This window comes from Eulemur rufifrons, chromosome 2, assembly GCF_041146395.1.
Source record: "Eulemur rufifrons isolate Redbay chromosome 2, OSU_ERuf_1, whole genome shotgun sequence".
Lineage (NCBI taxonomy): Eukaryota > Metazoa > Chordata > Mammalia > Primates > Lemuridae > Eulemur > Eulemur rufifrons.
Window position 1 is genome coordinate 30,005,193 of NC_090984.1, and position 27,953 is coordinate 30,033,145.

The 27,953-nt window shown below is 47.4% G+C and overlaps 1 protein-coding gene across 4 annotated transcripts; it reads right to left on the bottom strand.

Annotated features, from left to right (window-relative positions):
- Positions 1–646: 646 nt before the first annotated feature.
- On the bottom strand, positions 647–27,712 carry SLC24A1 (solute carrier family 24 member 1). 4 transcript variants are annotated; one of them, XM_069458666.1, is made up of 10 exons: positions 25,817–27,712; positions 15,625–15,678; positions 14,159–14,267; positions 10,005–10,091; positions 8,807–8,895; positions 4,822–5,011; positions 4,181–4,527; positions 3,342–3,431; positions 1,964–2,130; positions 647–971 (listed from the first exon to the last, which is right to left on the bottom strand). In XM_069458666.1, the coding sequence occupies exons 1-10, from the start codon at positions 27,710–27,712 to the stop codon at positions 722–724; spliced, it is 3,279 nt and encodes a 1,092-aa protein (XP_069314767.1). In that variant the 3' UTR covers positions 647–721. The 4 variants fall into 4 exon arrangements, with proteins under 4 accessions (XP_069314767.1, XP_069314777.1, XP_069314787.1 ...); XM_069458676.1 differs by lacking the exon at positions 15,625–15,678; XM_069458686.1 differs by lacking the exon at positions 3,342–3,431.
- Between the last annotated feature and the right edge of the window lie 241 nt (positions 27,713–27,953).

Genomic DNA, 27,953 nt, shown 5'->3' on the forward strand with positions numbered 1-27,953 from the left:
ACTTGGATTTTCTAGTAAGTACACATTTTTAAGTAGCCCTTAGAATAGTTTTCTTTCCTTAATCTCCATTCCTTCCAGTTCAAGGGCAAATTATAAATTTTCACTTTTCAGGCTGCTTTCTGTTTTAATTTCACTTTTCAGACATGCAACAATAAGTTAATGTGGTCCTTTTTAAGTTAGAAGATACTGGTATGCATTTTACTGGACTGTGATGTAGAATAATTGATTCCTGTTATACTTTTTTTTGAACAGAAAAGGAAGAGACAACAAATTGTAGCCCGTGTTTGGGGCAGGGGCCACAGGGCTGAGATGTAGACCACGTCTGCATCTTTTGGAGCATGGCCCTCCAGGGATGATCAGGGAACTGTGAGCATGGGAGCTTGTCTTACTGTTGCTGTGCCTGTCCCAACTGTCAACCCAATTACCTCTCATTTAGAAAACCCTCTGGCTCCGGGGGTCCTTCTACTGGCTCCATGTGATAGATGTTTGCATGAGTCAGGGCTCAGAACTCCACCCTTTCGGGGTGAAGTTCTTCATCCACAGTGAGCTGCAGATGTTTCCAAAGATAAAGCTTAGTCCTGGATCACATTCACAATAGAGGTTCTGAGCCACTCAGTCCACTTTCTGAATCTTGTTTGTTCTCTCATTAATGTAACAAAAGGTACAATAACTTCTGGCATGGTCTTCTGATCTATGTCCATTGTGAGCAACAGTGACTGACTCAGACAGATACAGGACAGGATATGATTCGATCTTCTAACATCACACTGATTATCAGGAATACAAAGTAAAGGAGGAACATTGTGAAGCCCAGGATCTTGTTCATTCTCCATTTACATGATGCAATTGAAGAGATCACAAACAGGAGCATGAGAAAAAGCAAAACAATTGCACAAAACAAGCCATTGCTGCTGACTGGAACAGGCTGTAATCCATTGATAAGAGAGAAAAGCAACCAAGGAACAGGCAAGCTGCGAGATTGAAGAAACAATGTGAACATTAATGTTTATAATAATCCCATACAGTTAAATAGTATTTGAAAGTTTACAGAGCACTTATTTTTCCATGAAGAAAAATAAATACCTCTGAAGTAGAGGAGAAATTAGTAGGCCCATTTCACAGGTGAGGAAACCAGGCTTCAGGGAAATTAAATTGCTTGCCCAGGGACTCACAGCTAATAACTGGAAGAGCTTACATTAAAATTGAAGTGTTGTGAGTCTGAGCTTTTTTATTTTCTGCATATTACATATTTCATGACTTCTATATGACTAACCCAAATCAGTTGATGTATACTCTTAAATCTCTAAATTTTGATGATAAGACCTCCCTCAGGATAAGATTTCTTTAAATTCTTTAGCACTCAAGGCTTCCCTATGCCTTTTTACCTCCCCCCCCCTCACCGCCCTCCCCAGCCATATATCCAAGGTCAAATTTAAGAAAATAAATCCACCACCCAAATCCAAGATATGATGAGGGAAATGAAAGTAGGCCCGGTGCTCTGCTCTGACAAGGCTGGGAGGATGGGGTGCAGGAGGATGAGGCATTTGCTTGTTTATGCAAAATGCTTTTAGAGCCTCTGAGCTAGCAGGCTTCCTTCCACATACCAAGGATTGGGAGTATCAAGAAATGAAATTGAGTCATTGTTCCTTCTAGTCCCATCTCCACCACCTTGAAAGTCAATGAGCAAAGCATTTGAGTGTATTTGGTGATAGAATGTAATGGACTTCAGTTTTCCAATTTATCTGTAAATTCCAGTCACATTTCAGGCAGCATTTTAGTTCTATTATCCCTCTGGCTGTGAGGAACGAAGGGAGGATATTTTGTTGCCTTATAGAAACTAACAATATAAATGCCCTGTTATTCCATGTGTAATGAATAAAGCAGAAAAAACCAGCAAGCAGAGCCAATGCGATGTTTTCCAGTCATACTTAATATGCCTTGGAAAGTAACATTGCCTACTCACCCCACGGTGATATCAAATATGTTACTGCCCACAGAGCTTGACACCGCCATGTCTCCCAGGCCTTTCCGAGCGACAATCACACTGGTGATGAGGTCAGGAATTGATGTGCCTGCTGCTAGGATTGTCAAACCCATAATCTCTTCGGAAATCCCTATTGTTTCACCAACCTGGTAAACAGCAACAGTAATGAGAAACCACGGCAACAGCAGGTAAAAAAACCTGAGGCTCTTCAAAGCACCTTCCAAGGAGCTCAACACACTCCCTCAGCCTGAGTGAGGGAGGGTGATGGTGGGACCGACAGCTGGGGAGATGGACACAGAAAGAGCAAGGCCCCTGCTCCTTGCTGCAGGGACCAAGTTGCTTTGCTTTTCTCAGTTGGACCAAAAGTTATCTAGATAACTAGCTATACCTCTCACTGTCATTCCAACTACAACACCTCCACCTCCCCACAAGAACTGCCCTTCCAAAGATCTGTTCACATCAACACTTCCATTTCCAGGAACGTGGACACTTGCTGTGTGCCAGGAACTAAAATAAAGGTAGAGCGGTACAACACAGACCCTGTTGTCAGCCTAGTGAGAGGGGAAAACTTGTAAACATTACGTCTCTGTTCTAAGTGCAATATCCTAGGCAGAACAGAAAAGCCATGGGCTCTCAGAGGAAAACTGACTAAATGCCAGAGAGCAGGCAAAACTGAGCTGGGGCCGGGCGCGGTGGCTCACGCCTGTAATCCTAGCACTCTGGGAGGCCGAGGTGGGCGGATCGTTTGAGCTCAGGAGTTCGAGACCAGCCTGAGCAAGAGTGAGACCCTATCTCTACTAAAAATAGAAAGAAATTATATGGACAGCTAAAAATATATATAGAAAAAATTAGCCGGGCATGGTGGTGCATGCCTGTAGTCCCAGCTACTCGGGAGGCTGAGACAGGAGGATCGCTTGAGCTCAGGAGTTTGAGGTTGCTGTGAGCTAGGCTAACGCCACGGCACTCACTCTAGCCTGGGCAACAGAGCGAGACTCTGTCTCAAAAAAAAAAAAAAAAAACTGAGCTGGCTCTCAAGAGTGTGTAGGATTTCTCCAGGTGAGAGGCGTGGGGTGCACGGCGGAGGAAGCGGAGAATAAGGCTAAGAAGAGGAGGTCAGCTGGAATCAGGATGTGAAGGGCCTTCCGTGTCATGCCACAGTATAGGACAGAAAGTCACACTTGAAAAGCACTACACTAGCTGGAATTAAAGGTCTACTTTTAAGCCTTTATAAACAATACAGAAACTGCACAGATTTACTTAATCCTTGCTATTCTCTGAGTACTGAGAATTCATCCCAAAGGGAAAAAGTGTGCTTGGGACCTGCTGGTGAAGGATTCAGTTCCTGCTGTTCACTCACCTGGTGAGCCCACCACACCATGAGGTATGAGAACATGGCTATCCATATGATGGATCCCAGGAAGGTGATAACAAAAAACTTCTTAGACTCCTGTTTGAAAGTTTGAAAAAAGGAAGAGAGATAAGTTGCGGAGGCTAACAGTCGTTTGTACTTAGGAGGGAGCCCCAGAATCAGTGACGAGGTCTGATGGAAGGGTGGTGGAGAGGACCTGGAGATACCTGCGGCTGTCTCTCCAGTAAGGCCCTTGAGATGGATGGAAAAGGATGGGATGGGACACCTGCAGGGGAGACCAGCCAGTAGGGTGTTCAGCAGTCACCCAATAGAAGAGAGCTGTTTGCTTGCCCTAGAACCAGACCAATCTAGAAATTTGGTTGGGCTTTTGCAGCCTCCCCTGTCCCTCTCCTTTCTGGACCCAGAGACAGAACATAGACTACCTTTGGATGGAATACATTAGACCTTTCCCTGCAAATAGGAATGTTGGGTAGAAATAACAATCATCTCCCAGGGTTTTGAGAATATTTCAGTGAAATATGGAAGAGGCATAGTGGCATCATTCCCAAATTAAGAAACTGAGGAGTCAAGGAGGGACTAGTTTATGCTGCTTTTAGTGGTGGAACTAAGGCACATTTGAGGTCTTTAGCCTTCTAGTCCCAGTGGTATTTCCCCTAGGCACATGGTCCCCTCCAAAGTGCAGCCCTTTCCCAGATCTTCTCAGTGATGGAGCCCTGCCCAGCTGGTTTTCCCTGCCCTCTCCCTTCTCTTGAGTGCGAGCCCTGCGTGCCTAGAGACCCCACAGCCTCCCTGGGAATAGACAGCCTGAGGTCCAGCTGGGCACTCACCGGCCTCCGGACGTCAGGTACTGTCAGCCACAGTGGGAACACGATGGGCAGGAGGAAGAGGTAAATGGCCTGTTTCTGCCTGGTCTCAGGCCAGTCCAGGGACAGAGGCTCCTCATTTTCTCCCTCTTCTTCTTCTTCCTCCTCCTCTTCCTCTTCCTCCTCTTCTTCTTCTTCTTCCTCCTCCTCCTCTTCACTATCACCCCCATCACTTCCCCCTTCACCACCTACATCTTTCTCATCATTTTTGGCTTCATCTTGATTTTCAGCATTGAGTTTCTGGCCTTCAGTTTCACCTTCATCCCCTTTCATTTCACCATCTTCTGCTTGGATTTCACCTTCATGTTCATCTTCTTTTCCTTCTGCTTCTGCTTCAATGTCACCTTCACTTTCATTGTCTCCTTTTCCATCTGCTTCAATGTCACCTTCACTTTCATTGTCTCCTTTTCCTTCTGCTTCAATGTCACCTTCACTTTCATTGTCTCCTTTTCCATCTGCTTCAATTTCACCTTCACTTTCATTGTCTCCTTTTCCTTCTCCTTCGATTTCAACTTCACATTCATCTTCTCCTTTTCTGTCTGCTTCAGTTTCACCTTCAAATTCATCTTCTTTTCCTTTTGCTTCTGCTTCAGTTTCACCTTCACTTTCATTGTCTCCTTTTCCTTCTGCTTCAATTTCACCTTCTTGTTCATCTCCTTTCCCTTCTGTTTTAGTTTCACCGTCACCTTCTAGTTGAGTTTCACCTCCACCTTTCTCTCCAATTTCACCCTCACCAGGAGTTTCACCCTCTTCACCTGTCATTTCACCTGTGTTCTCAGCTCCAGCCACATCCCCCTGCAATCCAAAGCCAACAGATTAATGTGTGGCAACTGTTCTGCTTGTTTTCCTTCCCAGTTTCTCCATTTTTTTGTTGGTTTTCTCAAAATGTATCCAAAAACTTAAGTATGAGGAGAAACTAGTGCACTCATCCAGCAAAATTCCTGTTAACAACATTCCTACCCAATGGTTGTCCAGCTTTTATTTGATCATTTCCAGGGATGGAGAACTCACCACCAAAAGCAGCTTCTCTCACCTTTGACACCTCTGATTGAAGTCCATATGTATATCAAAGTTCTACACACACACAAACACACACGTATACAGGTTTACTCTTTGGGGCCATACAGAAAAAGTCCAATCACTCTTCTATGGGACAGCTCTCATCCCTGGGTTAAAGATTTTCAGTTCTTTATGTCATTTCGCCATGCTATAACCTAGTCTCCTCCCTATCTTGGTGAACTCATTCTAATTAGCTTATATCCCATAATGAGGACATCCAAAACTGAACACAGAACACTGCACTGAGTGGAATAGAACTATCACCTCCCTTGTCTTAGATATCGTGCTTCCATTAATGTTGCCTAATGTGGCATGACATCCTTTGGTGCTCATAACACATTGCTGAGTCTGCTAAAATTCCTAAATTGTTTTATTGCATTATTTGTATGGAATGATGATAATACCTATTTATTGAGGGTTTTATGTGCTAGGCACCTTGGTAAGTGGTTTAATAATAATAGCTAGCACTCACTGTGTTTCATGAGTCAATTAATTCATTATAGAGATAGAATTATACCCACCTTACAGATGGAGAAATAGAGTAAAAAGGAGCTAAATAACTTGCCCATGGTTTGTAAGTGGTGACGGTGGGATTTGAATAAGGATAGTCCACCAAGCTACCCTGCTTTACAAGTGCCAGGGCTGAATGAGATCTCTGGCTCCCAAACCTGGTAGCCTGGGGAGCTTATTAGAAATACAAGATTTCCTGGCCCCACCTGGACCAGCTGAATTAGAATCTCTAAGATTGGAAGCCAGGAATCTGTGCTTTAACCTGCTCACAAGTGCGCCGAATACATCCATCTGTAGACCAGTGTTTGGGAACCATGGACTATCTCCATGCTCTCTAAAAATCATTGATAACTGGGTGCAGTGATATGCACCTATAGTCTCAGCTACTTGGGAGGCTGAAGCTGGAGGATTGCTTGAGTCCAAGAGTTCAAGGCTGTAGTGCTATTGTGAATAGCCACTGCTCTCCAGCCTAGGCAACATAGTGAAACCCCATCTCCAAAATATTTTTTAAATAAAATTCAAAAAAATAAAACCATTGATTCTGGCTTTTATTTCTGTTATAGGTTACCCAGCTAACCTATAACAACATGCTGGTCCAGTCCCTTGAGCAAATGACCTGGGCTGTGTGCTTATGGAGTAAATATGTTGTCTGTAACAAATGTCATGTCACTGGCAACCCCCAAAGGATGTTCAGTGATTCCCAACTCTGTTGCATATTAAAATCACCTTGAGGCTTTTAAAACCATTGATGCCCAAAGACCTACCCCAGATATTCTGATTTAATTGGTAGAGGGTGAGGAGGGGCCATTTTTTAAAAACTTCTCTACATTATCCTAATATGCAGCCAGGATTGAGAACCCCTGATGGAGAAATCAAATAGTATCTGGTGAGGCCTATGCTTTGAACTGGGAATGAAAAATAAGAAGATTTTAGTCTGAAATAATTCCTGCCTTCCCTCCTCCACCCCCATCAGATAGAGAATGCTTCCTGGAGAAGGTGACAAGTCATTTAAATCGATGGGTATGGGAGTATCTGCCCAGCCTGCATGTGCCCAGCCTGTATCTGTCACGCCTAATAGTCCCAGATAAACGGGTTCCTTCCATGCCGGAGTCAAGGCAGCTGGCCACAGCTGGCCTATGCTTTGAACTGGGAAAAAAATAAGAAGATTTTAGTCTGAAATAATTCCTGCCTTCCCTCCTCCACCCCCATCAGATAGAGAATGCTTCCTGGAGAAGGTGACAAGTCATTTAAATCGATGGGTATGGGAGTATCTGCCCAGCCTGCATGTGCCCAGCCTGTATCTGTCACCCCTAATAGTCCCAGATAAACGGGTTCCTTCCATGCCGGAGTCAAGGCAGCTGGCCACAGCTGATTGGATGCAAGCTGGATCCCTGACCCATGAGCTGGGTTGAACAGATTCTCTACGACTGGAAACAGTGACTGGTTGATCCTCCTGTGGACTGGAGGACTGAGGTGGGGGTTTGGGATTATGTGTGCTAATAAGGAAACACATGAAGCCAGGCTGCCAAGACAGGCTGAGTGATGGAGGCTGCAAACAGAAAAGAGGACGCGAGGGAGAGCAGGACGTGGAGTGAGAAGTCCACCAGATGCCTTCTCAGGCCTAGGTCCAGCTCCTTATGAGACCAAGCTTCACTTCCTGCCCTGGGATTCCAGGGAACACCTCTCTATCCTCTTAATCCCTTTTACTTGAGCTGGCTATAATGGACCTACTCAGGACACTCACGATACCATGAAGATGTCTTGGACACCGAACCCAAAGTTGCTGGCTTAAGAATGAGATAGAGTGCTTCTGGTATCGAACAGAAAAAACAAACAGGGAGGGAACTTGAGGACGGAATGATTATTCCCTGGCAGTCACTCAACCTATCTTCAGCACAGCTGTGCACCAGACATTGTTTACCTCTGTTGGGGAGACAGAGTCCACTCAGACTTGGATCCTGCCTTCAGGAACCTCACCACCTAGTAAGGAAACCAAGGCTCAGAACGTAGGGAAGGCAGCGGTAAGAGCACCTAGACAGGTACAGGGTACCATGGCATTCAGATTTGGGTTGATCAAGGGAGCTACATGGCAAAGGAGGTATTTACACTGGGCCTGGAGAGGTGGGTAAGATGAGGCTCTATGAAAATGGAGGGGCAAAGGCATTTTAGGGAGAGGAAACTATGTGAGCCAAGGCCTGGAGATAACAAATCCAGTTGGGCTGGAACATGGTGGAACAAGAGGCTGTAAAAACAAAGCAGCGTCAGGACTCGGAAGGCCCTGCAGACGAGGCTGAGGTACCTGACCAGGAAATGCCTTTACCCAGCAAACACCCCCACCTGCATTGCAGACTCCCTGGTGCTCTGGAGCTGCCTGGTCTCACTGTCCCCTAGTTGCTGACAGACCCAGTAAAAATTGTTCCTTATGTTCTTGTAGCATGTGACAGTTCACAATACATTCTCAATTTATTAGTTCACTCATACTAAGATGTTACAGTGAATTAACTGGTCCCTTGAGGTATTTGTTTTTTTGTTTTTTTTTTTGAGGCAGAGTCCCACTCTGTCACCCTGGCTAAAGTGCCGTGGCGTCAGCCTAGCTCACAGCAACCTCAGACTCCTGGGCTCAAGCAATCCTCCTGCCTCAGCCTCCCAAGTAGCTGAGACTACAGGCATGCGCCACCATGCCCAGCTAATTTTTTCTATATATTTTTAGTTGTCCAGCAAATTTCTTTCTATGTTTTTAGTAGAGATGGGGTCTCGCTCTTGCTCAGGCTGGTTTTGAACTCTGGAGCTCAAACAATCCGCCCACCTCGGCCTCCCAGAGTGCTAGGATTACAGGCATGAGCCACCGTGCCCAGCCGAGGTATTTGTGTTTTTGAAGTGATCTTCAGAGAAAGATAGTGCTCACGCCAGAGAAATGAACCTCAAATGGGATTTCAGACCTTCAGGGAAGAAGTATTTTGGCCAGCAAGTCCCACCCTGGGCCCTCAAATTTCTCCACCTGTGCAGAGGCTGGGTGCCTACCTGACCAGCAGGATCTTCCTCCTGATCTCCCTCGACCTCTGGAGCAGGGGCTGGTGTGACTGTGACAGCAGGAAGCTCGGCTGGCTCCTCTTTAAAGGACAAACACAGGTTAGATCAGAAGAGTGGACTGGGTTCTGAGGGCAGCTGACAGACACTGGTGTGAGTGGCCACAGGGCTACTGAACTTTAGGGTCTCAGAAGGTTTATTGGGGGGAATTTCTTGCTGGTAGGAAAAGTAAGATGATGTGAGGCAAATTGTTACTGCTCTGTCTACCAAGATATCCGCAGATGACAGGACAGCTGGAAAGTGGCCATCCCTGCATCCTTGTATTCACAGGCATTTCCATCCTGGCTGCTGTGGCCAAGGACATGGTGAATAGCTTGGGCAAATAGAGCAGAGAGAGAGCAAAGCTCCCGGCACTCAGGGTCTGACCCTTTGGAAAGGACCCTGCTATTTCAAAGGCAGCAGCTATGAAGCCTTAGAACAGGATTGAAGGGAAGAGAGACTTGGAAAGTCTGGAGAGCTAGGTTTAGGTATAGGCTCTTTGACTTCTTGGCTGTGTGGCTTCGGGCAAGTCACTTGACCTCTCTGAGCCTCAGTTTCCTTGTCTGTAGGATAGGAAGAATGACTGCTGCTCTACCTGGCTCCAGGGGTTGCTGGGTGGATCAGGGAGTCCTGGTGTGCTGTGCAAAGCCCACATGGCCGTAGCTGTCCCACTCCCCCGATCCTAGCTGCCACACAGATACTGGACTTCTGTGACATCAGATCCCTGGCAGCCCTCCCTCGCTGTCATTGCTGGTTTAAGACCAATCACTAGCAGTACTGTTCTTGTGTAGAAGTGACAGGAGAAGAAACAGTCCAATAGAGTCTCATTTGGGAGATTTAGCAAAACATGAAGTGGTCGTTCAACAACCGCCTGGCCTCCTTTGCCTACCTCATCTGGGGAAGAGGAGAGGAAGCTGTACAGGGCCACTCTCAGGCCAGCAGCCATGTCAGAAAGTGCACGCTGGCAGGAGGAGTCCGGCGTGAAGTGGCGTGTGGGCAGCACCAGATCGTCACTCTAACCGGCTGGCACAGAGAGGCCAACGGGTGCGCCTCAGCCCCCGGCCTGGGCTGGCTGCTGCTCCAGGCCAGGCTCACCACTGCCCGGAGGGAGGGAGGTGGCAGGAGAAACCCTCTGGGCTGGCCATCCTCTCACCTTCTGCTTTGCTTTCTGCTTTGGCCTGGGGTTGGGCTCTGGCTTCCTGATTCAAGCTCTCCTCCTCCTTGTCCTTGGAGGGGCGGGCTGCAAATGAAAAACGATACACATCTTATCGGGGACCGCAATTTCATCCCTGCCATGCCCTTTCAGTTAGGATGTTAGCTGAGCAGCCAGAGCAGCTGACGCAGGTGGGAAAAGGCTGGCCTGGAGGGGTGCAATGTCTGGGTTCTGATCCTACTAGACCTGCTCATGGTACCCAATGCCCAAACTTCTGTCTTAAATTGTCTGCATTGTCACTAACTGGCTGTGACCTAGGGAAAGTCACTTCCCCTCTCAAAGCCTATTTCCTCTCTGGTAAAATGGCATGGTTGGACTCAGAAGCAACAAATAGGATTTATGTCTTTTATGAGCTCAGGAGATGGTTGCTTGCGTGCTGAATTGAGAAGGATTCTGAGCCAGACTTGGTAGGAAAGTACCGTGATTGATCAGTGCTGTCTGCAAAGGGCAGGGAATGCAGAAATAATTGCAGGGAGACATTTTGGCCATCCTTGAACTATATTACCTGTAATGTCCTTTGCGGCTTACTTTCTATGAATCTACTAAAAGGTTTGCTATAGCTCCAGGGGGACTACTGATGGCCATGTTCACCAGCCTTCCCTCTCCAGTGGCAAAGGGGAAATAGTTGACCAACAAGCTCTCAGCCACATCTTTCTTTAAAAAAATTTTTTTTTTATTTTTATCTTTTTTTTTAGAGACAGAGTCTTGCTCTGTCACCCAGGCTGGAGTGCAGTGACACCATCATAGCTCACTGCAGCTTCCAACTTCTGGGCTCAAGTGATTCTCCCGCCTCAGCCTCCCAAAGTACTGGGATTACATTTGTGAGCCACCGTGCCTGGGTGACCACATGCTTTATGACCCCACACAGCCATGGTCCAAGAAGGACTTCCTTCCAGATCCTTGTGCACATGCTTTGCTGGAGGCCCACAGAACAGCATGTACAGAATGGTGCTGCCCTGATTTCCAGGCAAGAAAAATGGGGAGCCACTCTCTTCCAATGTGACTATGTGTGAATAGCAGCCAGGCAACATGCAAAGTGCCCTACACGTGTGATTTCAGGGTGGGAGAGGAAGGAGGGACAGAGGCTGGGATGCAGGGACCCATGAGGGTCTTCCTCACAGCAGTGTAGCCTGGGAGGGTGAGGACAATGGCACGAATGATGGAACAAAGTGGTGCCACGGGAGTATAACAGATTCCAGGCTGGCTCTGCCCCATGAGCACTGGGTGACTTTGGGAAGCCTACGTACCCTCTCTAAGCCTCAACATCCTCTTTCTAAAAAGGCAACACCATGGTATACTCAGAGTGCTGTTACGAGGGTCCGTGAGACAAAATAAATAAAAATGCTTCGATTGCTGCAAAGTGCTAGCTTCACCCATATTGTTATGTTAGCTTGGATTCTGGAGCCTGCTAACCTGGGTTTGAATCCCAGTGCTGCCGCTTGCACTGTAGCTGCGGACCTAGCTGGGTGAGTCCTTAACCTCTCTGTACCTCAGATTCTTCATCTGTAAAATCTTCCAGAGTTGTTGAGAGAGTAAATGAATTTATACATGAATGTACTTAAAACAGTGTCTGGCACTATAGAAGTTTTAGCTGTAACAACAATGATGACAGCGATGATGACGAGTTGACAAGAGTAGTCGAGAGCAGCTGTCCTACGTGGGAGGCAACCCCGCAAGGATGAGGCCCAGCGTCCCAGAGGGTTTGAGTTAGAAGGAGCCCTGGGGATCTTCTCGTCCATGACACAGAGAGACTGAGAGGAAACTGAAAGGGTGGAAGCCCCTCCTGGGTCCAGGATGGGCAGGAAACAGATAAAAGATCTGGAATTTCCTCCTGTCAACCTGTCTCCTCCACTGTCAGAGCTGCTTCAGCTGCAGGTGGCTCTGGCAATAGGCTCCCTGTGCAGAGCCACCGCTGTGACGGGTGTTCCCTCCAAGTGTCCCGGTGGCCTGCCCAGCAGGTCCTCATCAGAACTGAGATGTCAGGAGGCCAGACACCACTGCCTCCTTCTTCCAGCCGACTCCAGCGCCCCCTGGGCACTGACCAAGCACTGCAGTGTTCTGTGGCACACGTGTGGCTGTCATCAAAGGAGGCTGCCTTGGCTCCGGTTCCAGCGCTGAGAACCTCTGCTGACTCCTGGTTGGAGGAGCTGGCCAGAAAAACCCAGTTTCCTTCTTTCCTTCTCATCCCTCATCACACACACTAGCCTCTCATGTCCCGTGTCACTGAGGAAAGCAGGTCAGCTGCAGGGTCTCCCCCAGCCCCTTCACACACGTCCAAGTGAAGTCACCAGAAGAGGCATGGCACCCTGAGGAGGAAAAGCCCTTTCACAGGAAAGGTGAGAGGTCACACCACAGGAAACGTCTCTTCCACCAGTCGGCTCTGTGGGAAGAGTTGGAAGACCTGTGAAGGGTGGAAACATCTGGACGGCCATCTGGAAACAGCGTAGGGAAACACAAATATTTATCGGGAAAGCCTTGGGAACAAAGGCCCTCACGGCAGCCCTGCGTGGTCCCAGCCCCTCCTGGATGGAGTCTCAGGGTGTAGAATCAGGGTTGGGCTCTCTGCGCGTCACCATTCAGCATGGGGGCCACTCCACGCCCCACCACACCCGAAGACAAAGTGCCAAGCATGCTTGTCTTCCCCGGCATGACAGTCGCTGGCTCTAGAGTGCTTGTTTCCTCACGTGACCTCTCCCTCCCAGCGTGGCCGGATCATCTCTTTAGCATCAATCTCCTCTGACCTCTGCCTGGTCTGGACATCACATAATCCTGTTAGGGCAAGTAGGCCAGCTGGCGGCGGCGGCTGTTGGTCATGAAGTGGCCCAGGCGGGGGCCCTGCGGTCCCATTCAAGAGGTCTTTATCTTCAGGACTTTCTAGAGTCAGTGATTCCCCTGGGAGTGGCCAATCGTGACCCAGAGGTACAGCGTTCTTCACTGGGCCCAGGGCAGGTGCACACCCAGCATTTTCCACCCAGAGGCCGCCAGGCGCTACAGATTCCATTCTGGAGACCCCAGAGGTTCTGCTCTGGAGCTGACACTGGGGGTGGCCTCTCTCACAGTGTCTGCTGAGGCTCACCTTGACGGATTTCTAAGGAAAGTTTCATCACTTGTCTTTGATGCTGCTTTTCACAGTACAGTATACTTATTTTAAATGCCTGACAACCGAATATTCTGTCTGAAAAGGATATTTCAGAGCCTGAGGAAAATTCTTAGCCCCCAAAATTTGTCCCTAAGCCAGAGAGTCAGTCAGGGTGCTCCCTGGCGCCCAGTGGGTCATTCTGTGGTGTCACGTTCAGCTCAGTCCTCAGCCCTCCTTCCCAACTGCAGTCAGAGCCCTTGTCTTATTTTTTTAATTACTTGAGTAAATTAATCATGTAACATCTTAAAGTTGATATACAATAACTGTATTATCTGTCTCTCTTATGAGTCAATTTCTATTGTCTTTTAAAAAATGTCCAGCAGCCATTGTACTTTGGACCCTGCTTCTACCCTCCCCACCCCTAGCAGTTCCCAGGGTGTCCTTGGGATTCCTGGCTGGGGGAGGGGTTAGCAGGCTTCCTAGGACTCCAGAGCTAAATACAAAGCAAAGGAAAGTGCCACTCAGAGCTTCTGGCTGTGGAGCCTACAAGAGATGCCCCCAGAAGCAGCCCTGGCCAGTCAGCCTGGGCCAAGCTGCTTGGCTGGAAACTGTCTGTGGGGCACTGGGGACAACTCCTGGGCAGTGGGCTTTGCAGGGAAATCACCGAAGGCAGCCCCAACACAGACCCATGCAGAGCACATGGCACTCACAGTCTAACTGCAGGTGAACCCCTTCATTCATAGGGAGGGACACTGAGGCAAGGACATAGAGGAATGTGGATACCTAAGGACCTTAGCCTTCCGTGTTCCGTGTGGCCCTCTCTTGGTGAGTCCCCTGTCTTTGTCTCCACGCTCTCTCCCACAATGCCTGACTTCTACTGTCCACTCTTCCCTCTGCTAACTCTCTTCCCACCCCATACCCACTGCCTCACAGATTTCCAGGTCCCAGTTCTTCTCCAGCTGCGAGAGGGACGTAGATGGGGCAGACCGCAGAGGTCTGGGCAGGCCTTGCTTACCTTCCCCCAGGGGGTCCAGGCTGTGCAGCATGAGCTGGTAGATGGTGCTGCGGATGGTGCTGTTGTGCAGAGAGGCTGAGCTGCTCCCCCGGGTCAGCAAGGACGGGAGCTGAGCAAGAGGAGAGCCACGCAGGCCTCAGTGGGCCCCTGCCCAAGGCAGGGGAGGAGCCACACGAAGGCCTCACTAAACTCCCCTCCTTCCCACGGAGATCAGGGAGAAAGCACAGATGCTTTATCCTGACCTCCCCTCTTCCTTCACCTCCAGCCAGGAGAGTTACACTGCTTTCTTTCTCAGCCACCCTCAACTCTTCCGTGACTGGCTCATTCTGTGTACTGAATAATTCCCCAGCGTCTCAACAGGGAGCAGACCTCCTGTGTTCAGGAAACCACGTTGCCAAGGGTTTGCACACCCCTGCAAGCACACCCTCCTAGAACACACCCTTACCCACACACCACACAGACAGACCCACCGCACGTGGATACAGCCCCGTACACAAAGAGCATCTTCGTGTTTTATCACTGCCCCGCCCTCCGCGATGAGCAAGGCTATGGTCCCCATCTACAGAAAAGGGCGTGAAAACTCAAAGAAGCTGGCTGGCTTATCCAGGGTCATGCAGGGAGTAAATGAAAGAGTCAGACTAGTACCCAGGTCTTCTGATTCTCTGTTCAGTTTTTTGTTCTACCCACATGCTCAGATTCCTTTACAGGCGCGCTTGCGCGCGCACACACACACACACACACACCTGTACTGTGCAGACACAGATGTGACACACATTTATTCACAGTGCCACACATAGAAATAGCATCTGATTTACAACGGAACATCCAAAGACTTCAACACTTGCTCAGTCCTTCTCCCTCCCTCTTCCTTTCTCCTTTCCTCACTCCCTTTCCCCCACTGCCACCCCTTCATCCCTCTGAACTCGTCTGCCATCTAGTGGCTGTGGTGACAGTACTTCACAACAGGTCTAGGAATTCCTTCGGGTGGGGATACCCCATAGGATATAGACAGCTCAGACAGTTTTTCAGAAACCTCAGACCTCCCTGCCCCTCCAGTGCCCCTCCTATCCTTCTCTTAGTTCTGGGGCATCCCAAAGCCACATTAGGCCTTTGTATAAACAATCATACAATGTTGGGCTATCACTAGGACTTGAATTCATCTAGTCCAAACAGTCATTTTACAGACGCAGAATCTGAAGCCCGAGGTCACACAGCAAGCTAGTGGCAGAGCAAACTGTAACATTCCAGACTTAGCTCCCAAACCAGCAGCTCCTCAAAGGCCACCTGGAGGTGAGAGTTCCTCTGGCAAAGCAGCCCCTCCTTCCCTGACTCCCCTAACTCCCAGGAGCTCCCAAGGCCTGAGCACAGACAGGATCCCCAGCAGCAAGGCCAAAGTGCCCCGGGTCTGTGGCCATGCGCTGAGACCCTGTGGTGTCCCCACTGGGCAGACTCCGTACGGCACCCACCTTCAGCTTCTTGTTATCCTGTGGCTCATCCACCGCAACGGCCCCATCGCCCGGCTGCAAACAGGGACAGGAGTCACGAGATGTCATGGAAAGACCCTCACTCTTTCTTCCTACTTCCCTCTCTCTATGGGGAAGTCCTTGAGTTGGAACACAGAAACACACCCCGACATAACCTGTTCTCAGAAAATGTTTTAACATGTCCAAGTTCCAGTCTGACCTTCTACAATCTGGCTCCAGCCTGCACACAGTAACCCCGGCCGAATGCGTCCACTCGCTACAGTCCAGTAACGCCGACTGTCTCTCAGTCCCTCAAATGTGCCATCCTCTTCACTCACCTCGAAATCCTCCTCACAGGGCTCCCCCTGTCTGTCATGCACTTTCCCTCACTCCTCAGCCTTCAGGTCTCCACTTCAATGTCACCTTCCCCTGGGAAGCTAAGTGTAATTCTCTTTTATAGACTCCTGTTCTTTTCCTTCATGGCACTTTCCCCAATTTATGTGTATGTTATTTGTATGTCAATAAGCATACAAATAAGTTGACCTCCCCACTAGCATCTTCAAGGCAAACTATTTTATTCACCACTGTGTGGCCACCATGAGAACACTGCTCAGCACTGAGCAAAGATTCAATAAATATTTATTAATTGAATTAACTGTCCTCTAAATACACTTACTCTATTCTGACTACTGTTGCTTGTTCATGCCTTTTGCCTGCCTAAAATGCCTCCTCCATTCCTCTCTGCCTACCCAAATCCTATCTGTTTTTCATAAAACTCAGGCTGAATTCTTGTATGAAGCTTTCCCAGATGACCCCTTCCACCCCCACTTCCACCCTCACTCCAGCTCACTACAATACCTCTTTCCTCAAAAGCTGTATAGCAACAGTGAGCATATTTTGTGATCCTAAAACTGGCTGTGTGATCAGATAAGCACTAGTGCCGTGGGAAAGCCGTGGGGGCAGCCCTACACGATCCAAGATGAAGAAGCATTAAGCTCATGGCATTTACTGTACCACTAGCTTGCCACTTTGCATTTACAGTCTTGTAATACCATTCGAACTTTTTTTAAAAAAAAGCATTGTTTAACTTTTCACATACATGAGTTGCCTACAGAGCTACACTCCACATTTTGCCATTTAATGAACTTACAGTCGTCTCTTTTTCCCTAACCTGTGGCATAGTGGCTTGTATGCAGTAGGTGCTCAGCACAGGTGAGCTGAATGAGTAGGTACTCCCTACAGATAGGACTGGCCTCTGAGCTGTCTTCAGGCAGCAGGGTCACTGATGGCTGCCCCCAGTAATCAGTCGTCTTTACCTTAGGTTGCTTCCCTTACCACACCAACCTCCGTGGCCGAGACAGAACTGAACTTGCTACGCTCCCTTCCCTGTTCAACTCAGGAAATATAGAAAATAGTGCCTGCTCCAGGGCCACCCACCCATCCCTCTAGTTTGTTCATTCATTCAGTTCTTATTTATTGAGCACCTGCTATTTATATGGTGCTGTGCTGGTGGCTTTAGGGACAGAAAAATATTTATGACATGGATTCTATGTCCAGAAAGAAATGGAGACCAATGATAACACAGATGCATAACAAAGCGGAAGGTGTTCCTGAAATGAGAGGAACAGGTAAAGGTGCTGTGCTGGGATGGGCAAGGAGGGCATCTTCAAGTAGGTAGAATGTGAGTGAGTTTTGAAGGATGAAGGAGGTTTGAACATTTGGATACACATGGTTGAGTGAGTGAATGAATGAGCACACGAATGAATGAAACAGAGCAGAAATAACCAATCTGAAGGGGGTGCTGTGCATTTCAACAAATCCCCCTCAACTCTTTCATGACACACCTTTAAGTTTACTGGGATACAGGAGGCTACAGCACCGACCCCCTTTGGCTGTCTCAGTATTTATAATGTCCAACCCTGCTCGATGAGTTCTCCTCAGAGGCAAAGAACTGTGAGGCTATATGCTGGGTGACTAGTTCTGTGCACAGAGGGACAGAGAGACTCATCTTTGCCCGTGGTGCATGCCCCTGATGGTTTCCCTGCCATTCAGATTTATTCAAGCCAAAATACTTTCCTACGGGCTCATTGTTCATTGCTAACCTCAGTATGCACTTCCACTTTCTGAAGTCCGCCACATCTATTTTCTTATTCAATACAGCTAACTCCATGAAACAGACAATGCTCATAGTATTATAAATGGACATGAATGTTTGTCTACATTTGGCTGTGGTTGATGGGCCCATTTATGGGCAGCAGTACTGGCAAGTAGGTGCTTTCTGAATATGCCCTTGTCACGAACACATTCACCTCTCATATTACCCCATTCTCCTTCCTCTTTCTTCGCCTAATCACTCCCACCTTCTCCTCCTCCTCATAAAAATTAGCAAAGTGGCTGAGGTAACTGAAGAGGATGTCTTCATGCCGGCCTGACATCTGTGCTGCCTCTTGCTGAGGTTGAGCAATGGGACCCTCACAGCTCTTCATGGGAACCTGGGCTGGCAAACTGTGGCAGCCCCTGGGGGGGGCCTGCCCTCCTGCCCTCCAATTTATAACATATTCCCCACTCATGTAGCAGGCCCTCTTCTAGACCACCCATAACACATTTCCTGAACCACACATTTTAGTCTGTGACATTTTTGTGAAAAATTCATTGAACAAATATTTCCTGAATCGCTGGTCTGAGTCCTGCCTTTATCCAGACCATATTCAGGAAGGGCACTCTTCACTTTAGCCCTTCACTGAGTACGGTCTTGCACCCTGATCTGCTCCATTTGTCTGTACTGGAAACCTAAAAGTCTACAAATTCCTCCCTTGCCCTCAAAGCCCACACCCAGTTAGCCATCAGACCTAGTTCTTGGAAGTTCTCAAATGTGGCCTCGTCTCTCCACTCTCCTGCCTACAGTCCTACAACAGCCTACTGACTCCTGATCTATTTCTCTTCTGGTTCATTCTCCACCTCTCAGCCAGAGTGTGTTTCTGAGCAAAGCACATGATGTCCCTCCTCCACACCCTGGGAGCCCCTGTCCCCAGTGGGAGTCCAGACCCCTTAACTGAGCACACACCAGCCTCCTGCTTACTTGCAGTCCACTGCTGTCCAACAGAAATAGAAAGCAAGCCACGGACATAATTTTAATTTTTTACTAGCCATATTTTTTAAAAAGTAAAAGAATGTGTGAAATTAATTTTAATAATTTACTTATACCCAATGTGCCAAAAATATAATTTTAACATGTTATTAATATAAAAAATATTGTGGTATTTTACATCCTTTTTTTAATACTAAGCTTTTGAAACCCAGTGGATATTTTACACTTACAGCACATCTCAAAACAGACTAGCCACAGTTCAAGTGCTCAATAGCTGTATGTAGCTCGTGGCCACCATATTGAACAGCACAGCTATAGTCTCTTCACATTCTCTCATTCCTCCGGCCTTTGCACATGCCTACGAGACTCCCTACCCCTTCTTCAATCAGTGAACTCCTGCTTGGCCTTCAAGATTTAGCTAAGTATCGCCTCCCCTAGGAAGCCTTTCCTGCCCCCCTGATCTGTTGAGATGTCCACTTTGCAGTACCAAGTCCCTTAGCACTTACCTACATCATTACACCTGATACTGTAACTATTGGCTTTACTTGTCTGTCTTCCCTGCTGAGGAAGGTTTACCATGGAGCTGATGAAGCTTAAGCTCCAGGGCCTATCTCTCCGCCACACAAATGCTTTTCCAAGGCTGACACCTAATTTTGTAGCAATGAATTTACTTTCTTTCTTTTTTTTTTGAGACAGAGTCTCTCTGTGTTGCCAAGGCTAGAGTACCATGGCGTCAGCCTAGCTCACAGCAACCTCAGACTTTTTCTTAATGAACCTCAGGCCCCACGCAAAAGCTAGGTCAACTCTACCTCCTCCGTTAGGCTAAGCTCCTTGAGAGCTGGGGCGGTGCCTTATTTATCACCACATCACAGACCCTACACAGGCCTCATACAAAGTTATTCAATGAATGTTTGCTGAATGAATGAATGTTGGGGTTCTTTAGGGATTAGTCCCCGACTATCTCTCTCTTTCATAGTAGTATCAGCCAGTCCTTGATTTTAATTACCATACATTTGTTGGTGATTCACAATTTTCTGTTCCCAGCCTAGACTTTGCTCCTGAGCTTGGGACTCATTTGTGCAATTGCCCCCTGGGCATATCCACTTAGAAGTGACCTAAGCACCCAAAGTCATCATTCCAGCGCGGGAACTCTTGAGGCTGCCTAAACCTCAAGTCTTCTCCTTTTCAGTGGATGGCACCACCATCCACCCTGCTGCTCAAGCCAAAAAGCTTAGTTGTATCTATCTATCTGCACAGAACAGCCTCCTAACTGGATATTCTTTACACAGCAGTTAGGGAGTGACCTTTTAAATAGGACTCTCATTATCTCATTCCCCTGTTGAGCTTCCAGTAAATCCAAACTCTGTATCTTATGCACAGGACCCTGCATGAAGTAGTTCCCGCCCTCTTCTCCAGTGGTATCCTAGACCACTCTCCCCGTTACTCACTAACCACACTGGCCTCCATTTTTTCCTCTAAAGTGCCAAGTTTTTTCCCAGCTCTGAGCCTTTGCAAATGCTGTTCCCTCTTCGAATTTTTGACCATGGAGCATGAGATGGTTTCTCTTCTCATTCTGCAGATCTCTATTTGATCTCTCCTCCGAGAGGCCTCCCCTGCTGGAGCTCGCTGTCTACAGACACTCTCTGTTACATGCCCTGTTTATTTCCTTCACAGCACTCGTTATACTCTGAAATTATCTTCTTAATTTATTTTACTTGTTTATTATCCAAATGCCCACACTAAAAAATTTTCTGTTGGTTTTATATTTCCAATTAATTCAGGTGGCAGAGCATCTAGAAATCATGCTGTTCTTTGTAGAACACCATAAGTATCTAATTTCGTATTTGATCCCATTACATGCACTAGGAGAAAATATTACTATGTTGTACAAATGCATGTAAAATCTCAACTTCAAGCTTACACAGATCCATGAAAACAACAAGCTGTTGGACTAGGCATGATCAGATGTTTGAGTTTTTCTGTTAATATTTGTTTGTGTCTTATGCATCCATTTTGTCATCTGCTAACACCCAATAACAGGTGATAACTGAAAGCTTAAGAAAATTTTATGAGGAAAAGAAAACAAAAATTGAGAATTCTACTCCTATTATCTTTTCCTGACAATTGGAGGAAAGTTTACTATTATTATTCAGGAAGTTAAAGGAGGGAACCCCTCAGCCCAGGCCAGGATGGGCTCTTTGGGAGCACAGTAGACTCCCTGGAGCCTAGTATAGGTGGGGACCACAGAGGCAGGAGGAACCATGGTGGTTGCTTCCTGCCCACAGCCCCCTGCCTCCGCAGCAAGCAGCTGGCTATACAGGCCACTGATAGGAGCCCTTGGGATAAATGTCCACCCTGACAACAAAGGGGAGGACCAGCCCCTAAGGAGGTACCAGATTTGTCTGCTTGAGGTCTTATTGGCTGGTTTAATGAAAAATCCTCCCAGGGAGAAAATAGCCCCCAGTGCATTTAAGGAAGAATGACAGACTCTGCCCCAGAGTTTCACGTTCTATCTAAGGTATTCTTGGGAGCAGAATGACAGAATGGGGCCTCCAAAGGGGGCCCCACTAGGCTCAGTCCTGCTTTGCATCCCTTTTTGCCAGTAGCTTTCCACGGGCTGTCTGGCCATCACGCACCTCCTGCAGGTGTCTGGTCCTTCCTGGCGAATCTTGTCCTGTATAAAGAAGGGCCTCATTGTCCTTCAAATACCAATGAGGCTTTTTAGCCAGCCTAGTGTCTCCACTCTGCCGTCAGCTTTCTGTGACTATTCGTGGTCAAGGCAGGGCAGAGGTTTATCATTTGTGGCCAGAACAAATACACTGAGAGCTTCAAAACCAGGGATAAAGGTTCAGAGACAGCTAAGTTAGACTCTGTTGATAACTATACAAACATTTACCATTTCCTTATTGAGGTCATAAAAGGCATCCTCAATCAAATATATGTCAGTTTGACAATGTTATTTGAAAAATTTTTAGCTTTGAATTTTTTTCCAGCCAATGTCAAAAGAGAGGCTCTAAAATACTCATTATATGTCTATGTCTAATACTAAGTCTTACTTTTTTCTGAAAATACTCTTAAGTGAATTCTGATTATAATCACTCCCCCAAAACCTTTATCCTGACTCTAGACACTCAGGGCAGAATAAAAAGTAAAGTGAAAGGTCCTCCAGCCCAGAAACTCAATAGCTATCAGTTGGGTGAATATTCAGTAAGAAAATGATCATTCTCTGCTGATTGTATGTTTCCAAGTTGTTCAGGTAGGAGAATACCTGCAAACACGTTGCTCTTAGTAAAATGCCACGTGGCCATTCCCATTAGTTTATCTATTATCTGTAGCTGCTTTCACACTGCAAGGACAGAGTTGAGTAGCCGTGACAGAGACTATAGTCTCTGACACAGTCTCTGACAAAACCTAAATTTTTACTGTTTGGCCCTTTACAGAAAAGGTTTGCCAACCTCGGCACTAGTTCATCCCATTCACATCACAGATGAGAAATCGAAGGCCTGTTTGAAAAGCAAAGCGACTTTGTAGCATTTTGCACAGAGTTCCCTTCATTGCAATTAATTTCTCTATGCTTGTCCCTTCTACTGGAAGGGATACAATCTTTTTATTTCCCATACTGCTTTTCCTTTAAGTACTTAATAATACTGGTTTGTTGAATTGCATTGACTCACCCAGCCCAGGGTAACACAGATAGTTAGCAGTGGAGCCTGGGTTAAAACCCAGATATGATGATTGATAGTCAACGGTAAGGACTGCTAACTAGCTGTGTAACTTTGGCTAAGTTAATTATCCTATCTGAGCCTCAGTTTTCTCATCTGCAAGATGGAGATAACAATCTGTTCCTTATAGGATTTTATGAGAAATTGTTGAGATTATACATATATAAATATATTTTATGCGTGTGTGTATATCTATACATATATATACACATAAAAGAGGCTCTCTATACGCAAGCATGGACTCCCTCCCCGACTCCTTTATCTTGACAGACTGGAGTCCATGGACTGTTAGGGTTCCCTGAACAAGCTGAACCAAACACTTACGGAACTCCTAGGAACAAGACACTGGGCTCAGCCCTTTAGGAGATACAAAGATTGTTTCCCCATTTAGTGGTAATGAGGAGCCTGACGTGGCCACCCCTTCTACACCTCCCCCAGGTTGGCAACAGAGGAAGGGGTAGGCCCAGCTGTCTTTCCTGTTTCTCTCCAAGAAGTAGCTGGCTCGTGCTGCCCTCCACTCGGCTCCTCTGCTTTGACTTCCTGAGCAGCTGTGGCTGTGATTTCGCCTCCTAACCACTCTGTCTGGCCTTTCCCCACTTCTGTCTGACTTCCCCAACTTTGGAGCTGTGGCCGACTGAATAAGCCCAGTTTCCCCGGACCCCTGCCTTCCTGAGGTGATGCTCAGAGAAGGGACCCATTAGTCAGGGAGAGGCATGAACCAGTAAGTGTGAGTGTGTGAGCAGGTGTGCTCATTTTCACAGTCAGAGTGAAGGTAAAATACTTTACAAGGGTGAGTATAGACTTACACAAAAAAGAATACCAGCACGGTTTACTAGATCAAAAACTAAATTTTCAGAGAATACCTTCAAGAATGGCTTGCCCTCAGTCTGTCAGTGAAGTGCAGGATAATTTATTTCCCTCTAACCAGATCATAGGTCTTGGCCAGCCAAACACAGACATAAAGGTACAAGCTAAAGTAGTTCCTTCTCTCTGGTTACAAGAACCTGGAGGTGAAACTCCAAATGCACATATGTTTAAAAACTATTTTTAAATACCGTGGTTCTTGAGTTATTTGGACTAATTTTTAGAAGGCATTTGTTAGTGATGGAAAGTTCTAACTGTAGGTTTTTTGTTTTTTGTTTTTTTTTTTGAGACAGAGTCTCACTTTGTTGCCCGGGCTAGAGTGCCATGGCGTCAGCCCAGCTCACAGCAACCTCAAACTCCTGGGCTCAGGCGATCTCCTGCCTCAGCCTCCTGAGTAGCTGGGACTACAGGCATGCGCCACCATGCCCAGCTAATTTTTTCTATATATTTTTAGTTTTCCAGGTAATTTCTTTCTATTTTTAGTAGAGACAGGGTCTCGCTCTTGCTCAGGCTGGTAACTGTAGGTTCTTAATTTTAAATAAATATTTACTTTCAAGTATCAGTAATTCAACCTGCTTTTAAAAAAAAATAATGCTATCAATTAAAAGTAATACTGGATCTGTTTCAACAAATAGATAAGAGCAGAGTTATAATTAGCACTGTGCTTACTGGCTGGCAAAGAGCCGCTACTAAAGCCTTTGCAGAGTCTCTTAAGTAGGTTACAAATTGTCTTTTGAAATCATGATTATCCTTCATTTGCTTGGCAAGCTTTGCTTTGTTGGTCTAGCTCTGATGAAATGGCAAATTCAGAATTTACAGAGTTTAAATAAAAGCAGAATTACTATAAAGAACTGGGAGGCAAGTCAGAGGCAGTTTGAAAACACCAAGGCATCAGGTGCTTTCTTCAGAGGAGAATCCCAGGACCTCACGGCCCTCCCTTAGCAAGGTCTGCCCAGAGAACTCCATCGGGAGGAAGGCTCCTGTTTCCTCAGATTAAATTATGAAATGCTCTGAGCCGCCCTTTCTTTCTTAAGCCTCTGGCTGTGTGGAGCAGTAGTCTGGTGGGAAATAGCACTGAATGGGAAGTTAGGAGTTAGGGCTCCCATTCCAGTTCTGCCACTTGCTGGCTATATGACCCTGGGCAGGACAATTCTCCTTTTGGGGCCATCTGCCAGATTAGTCAAATAACCATTGTACTGGGTCCTGCCAGAACTGAACTCACTTGGACACAGGACGTTATCACAGAATGTTAGAGTTAGACGGGACCTTTTAGTGATTAGTTGGACTCTGTCATTTCCCTGGGGAAGGGGAAGGGACCTGTCTAAGGTCACATCATTCATTGGAGGCAGAATGGTTAGAACTCAGGTTTCCTGGCTCTCAGTTCTGTGCTCTGGCCAGAACACCATGTTATCACAAAGATTCTAAAGTGAGTGCATTTAATCTCCCTCGCCTCGTGTATCTTGAGGACATGTTGCTGAGTTTGGTCTCCATCCTGCCCACTCATCAAAACTGCTCTGGATTAAGTAACTAAGTCCTTCCACTCTTTGCACACAAAATTCTGCTTGCACCAGCAGCTTCTCTAAGACCTGGAACCAGCAGGCTATGAGCCAACCCTCATCCAAACTCACCCTTTAGGAGCAGGAGAGAAATGGGATCAGTGTTCCCTAAGGTACCCTCACTTGAGAGTGTCAAGGAACAGTAAATTTTGGAATGAATTTTCAGTGATCACTTCCCAATTTAATCTCATCTCCCAAATTTTGGATCCTCCAGTGACTTTAGCAGGAAGGCCCTTCAAGGGGGCTGAGAAGTTCTTGGAAAGGAACTTCTGAGCTGGGAGAAAGCCCCAGGATTGGTGCTCCTGGTGTCTGGTCTCCGGTAGGCACAGACAGAGGGCTCTGCCCCCTGGGCTGGCTTGTCAGTGGATGAGTGGAACTCCCATCCTCTCTAATATTTAAAAAATAAAACAAAACCAAAAAAGCCTCCCCCTTCTCAGACCCCATCCAAGCCACCAGCCCCTCTAAGTCTGTAATGTGAAAAACAGGACTAAATGAAACTGAAGGTGCTAGATAAACCCTGAACACTATGCACATGGAAAAGATTATTATTTTCCCCTGCCTGGTATCTCCTTGGACATTCTCCAAAACTCAACTCAAATGTCATTTCCAAAGACCCAGGCAGACCAGCATCCTGGTTCACATCCTGGTTCCACTGCCTATTTGCTGTGTGACCTTGAACAAGTGGTTTAACTTCTTTAAGTTTCCATTTCCTCTCGTACAAATGGGGATCACAATAATAACCAGTTGATAGGGTGGTTAGGGGGTGAGCCAAGGTCACGTTTGCAAAGGCCCCAGCATAATGCCTGGTACAGAACAGGCGCTCTGTCAATGTTGAATAAATAGCAAGGGAACCAAGTATTCATCTCTTGAGGTCTGACCCAGCACCTTCTATTCTTCAGTCCCTTGCTTCCCTCCATCCTTTCTCCTCAAAGGGGCTAGAGAAGCCTGAGCCAGCCTGTCCTTACCTTACTGAGGTCCCCTAAGGCCATGACCTTGGCTGCTGGCCTTCTGCTGAGCTGCCCCTTCACCCAGAGCTCGATCCGCTTGTTCCACTTCATGGCAAACACATAGAGGGCATAGGCCAGCAGCAGTAGCAGGCTCTCCCACCAGGCAATGAGGCTGTCCAGGAAGAAGAGGATGAGCATCATCAGGTCAAGGATGTAGAAGGAGACGTCACGGAACAAGGGCCACCAGGTGAGGTTGAGGATTTCCCGAGAGAAGAGGGCACAAGTGCCGATGACAAAGAGGATGTTGAATACAGCGGAGCCCACAATGGTACCGATGCCCACATTGCTGTGGGAAATGAAGACACCGATGAGGGAGGTGAAGAGCTCAGGGGCAGAGCCTCCAGCAGCCATGAACGTAGCGCCTGCCACATCCTCAGAGATCTGCAGCTTGTCTGTGATAACACCCAAGGCTGGGACAAAGTACTCGTCACACACGATGGCCAACGCCACAAACACGTACATCATGCCGAAGATGTGCAGTACCACCCAGCCCTGCCGCCGCTGCTCCACACTGAACAGATCCGGGGGGTACTCTGCCTGGGGGTGGTGGTCTGACCAGCCGGGAGGCAGCTCTGAGGCACTGGAACTGGGTACCTCTGGGAGCAGGGCGGTTGTCAGGCTCAGGGAGGGGGCGATGGGCATGGCTGGGGCTGGGTCCACAACCACACAGTGACGGACCGGGGTGGTCGGAACTGCCCTAACCTTGAGGGTTGCTGAGGTGCTGGGTGCTGTGGAAGCTTTCTTTGTCAGCCTCCAGACAGTGGCTGGGGCCGTTTTGATGGTTGATGCACTGGTTCTGGGTGGGGGATTCTTAACACTCCAGGCAGCAGTAGAGGCTTTGGTTTCTGCTGGGCTGCTGCCTGTCACAGTGCTGACTGTCACCTGCCCCTCAGATATGGCTGGAGTGTGCTCCAAGACTGTTCTCTGGGGAGTCATCAGGTTGTTCTTTCCCATTAACCCCCAAGGACTGGTTGAGCTATTATTTTCCACTCTTCTGGGGGTAGTCAGGGTGGTTTTCTCCACTATACTCCTTGGAGAAGTCAAGATGTTTGTTTCGACCTCATGTGTCAGGAAAGTTGGGGTGTTATCAACTATTCCCTTGAGAGTAGCTGGGGTGGTTTCCTCCACTATTCTCTTGGGAGAGTTGGTTTTCAATATTTTATAGGTTGCCATAGTTTCACTGTCTTTCGCTGTTGTCCTGGGGGTGGTCGCATGGCTTGTTCCCATTGCCATGAATGTAGATGGAGCGTGAGTGTCTACTGTTCTACCAGGTGGGGAGGAAGTGTACTTCTTTACCTTTCCCCTGGCCTTGGTTGGGCCATGGCTCTGCATTTCTCCCCTGGATATTGGGGTATAATATTTTGCTGTTTGTCTGCTTGAAGTTGGGGTGTAGTGATTCAGTACTCTACTAGATGTGGTTGGGGCATTTTCCTTCACTCTTTCTGTACCTGCTACTGTTGGGCTGTGAGTATTTTTGGTTGCTGTTGGAATAATCTTGGCTGTTCCTCTGGGCATGTTGGGGGTGTTCTCCATTGTTATGCTAAGTGTTTCTGCATCCTTGCCCGCCATGCCTTGGGGTACCAGCATCTCACTCTCCATTTCAGAGCTAGCTTCTGGAGGGTCACCGCTCACCATCATCATTTCATCACTGGGGAGGTCCCGGCTGGCCAGTTTTATAGGCTGTTGTGAAGAGACTTCTGCCCACAGTGAGGGGAGGCCCCGGGGTTTCTTCAGGTGTTGATAGGTGGAACCGATGATCAATATTGCCAGCAGGAAGAGGAGGCGACTCCAATGAAGCCGCTTTGGCCGGAGTAACCGCCTCTCCTGTGACCCCATCCTGATCAGTTTCCCCATGATGGCCAGTTATGTCTGGTTACAGAAGGCCTCTCATTCTGTCCAGGGAAAGACAGAGGCTGCTCTGGGATTCAAGTTGGTGATCAGGGAAGATTTCTCCATGAAGCCCAGCCAGGGGGTATCCACAAACCTAGGTGGAACAAAAAGAGAGATTATTTGCCATTAAAAGGAGAGCTGGGATCCATAATACCCTTATTTTTACAAAAGTGATGATAGAAGCCCCAGGGACCCAAAAGTATCA

Bases quoted from the DNA above. Each gene is read 5' to 3' on its own strand.
- SLC24A1 (XM_069458666.1), bottom strand. From the start codon at position 27,712: ATGGGGAAACTGATCAGGATGGGGTCACAGGAGAGGCGGTTACTCCGG. The intron at 15,679-25,816 runs GTAAGGACAGGC...CCCTGTTTGCAG, and splicing joins CCTTAGGGGACCTCAGTAAG to CCGGGCGATGGGGCCGTTGC. The intron at 14,268-15,624 runs GTGGGTGCCGTA...CCTCTTGCTCAG, and splicing joins AGGATAACAAGAAGCTGAAG to CTCCCGTCCTTGCTGACCCG.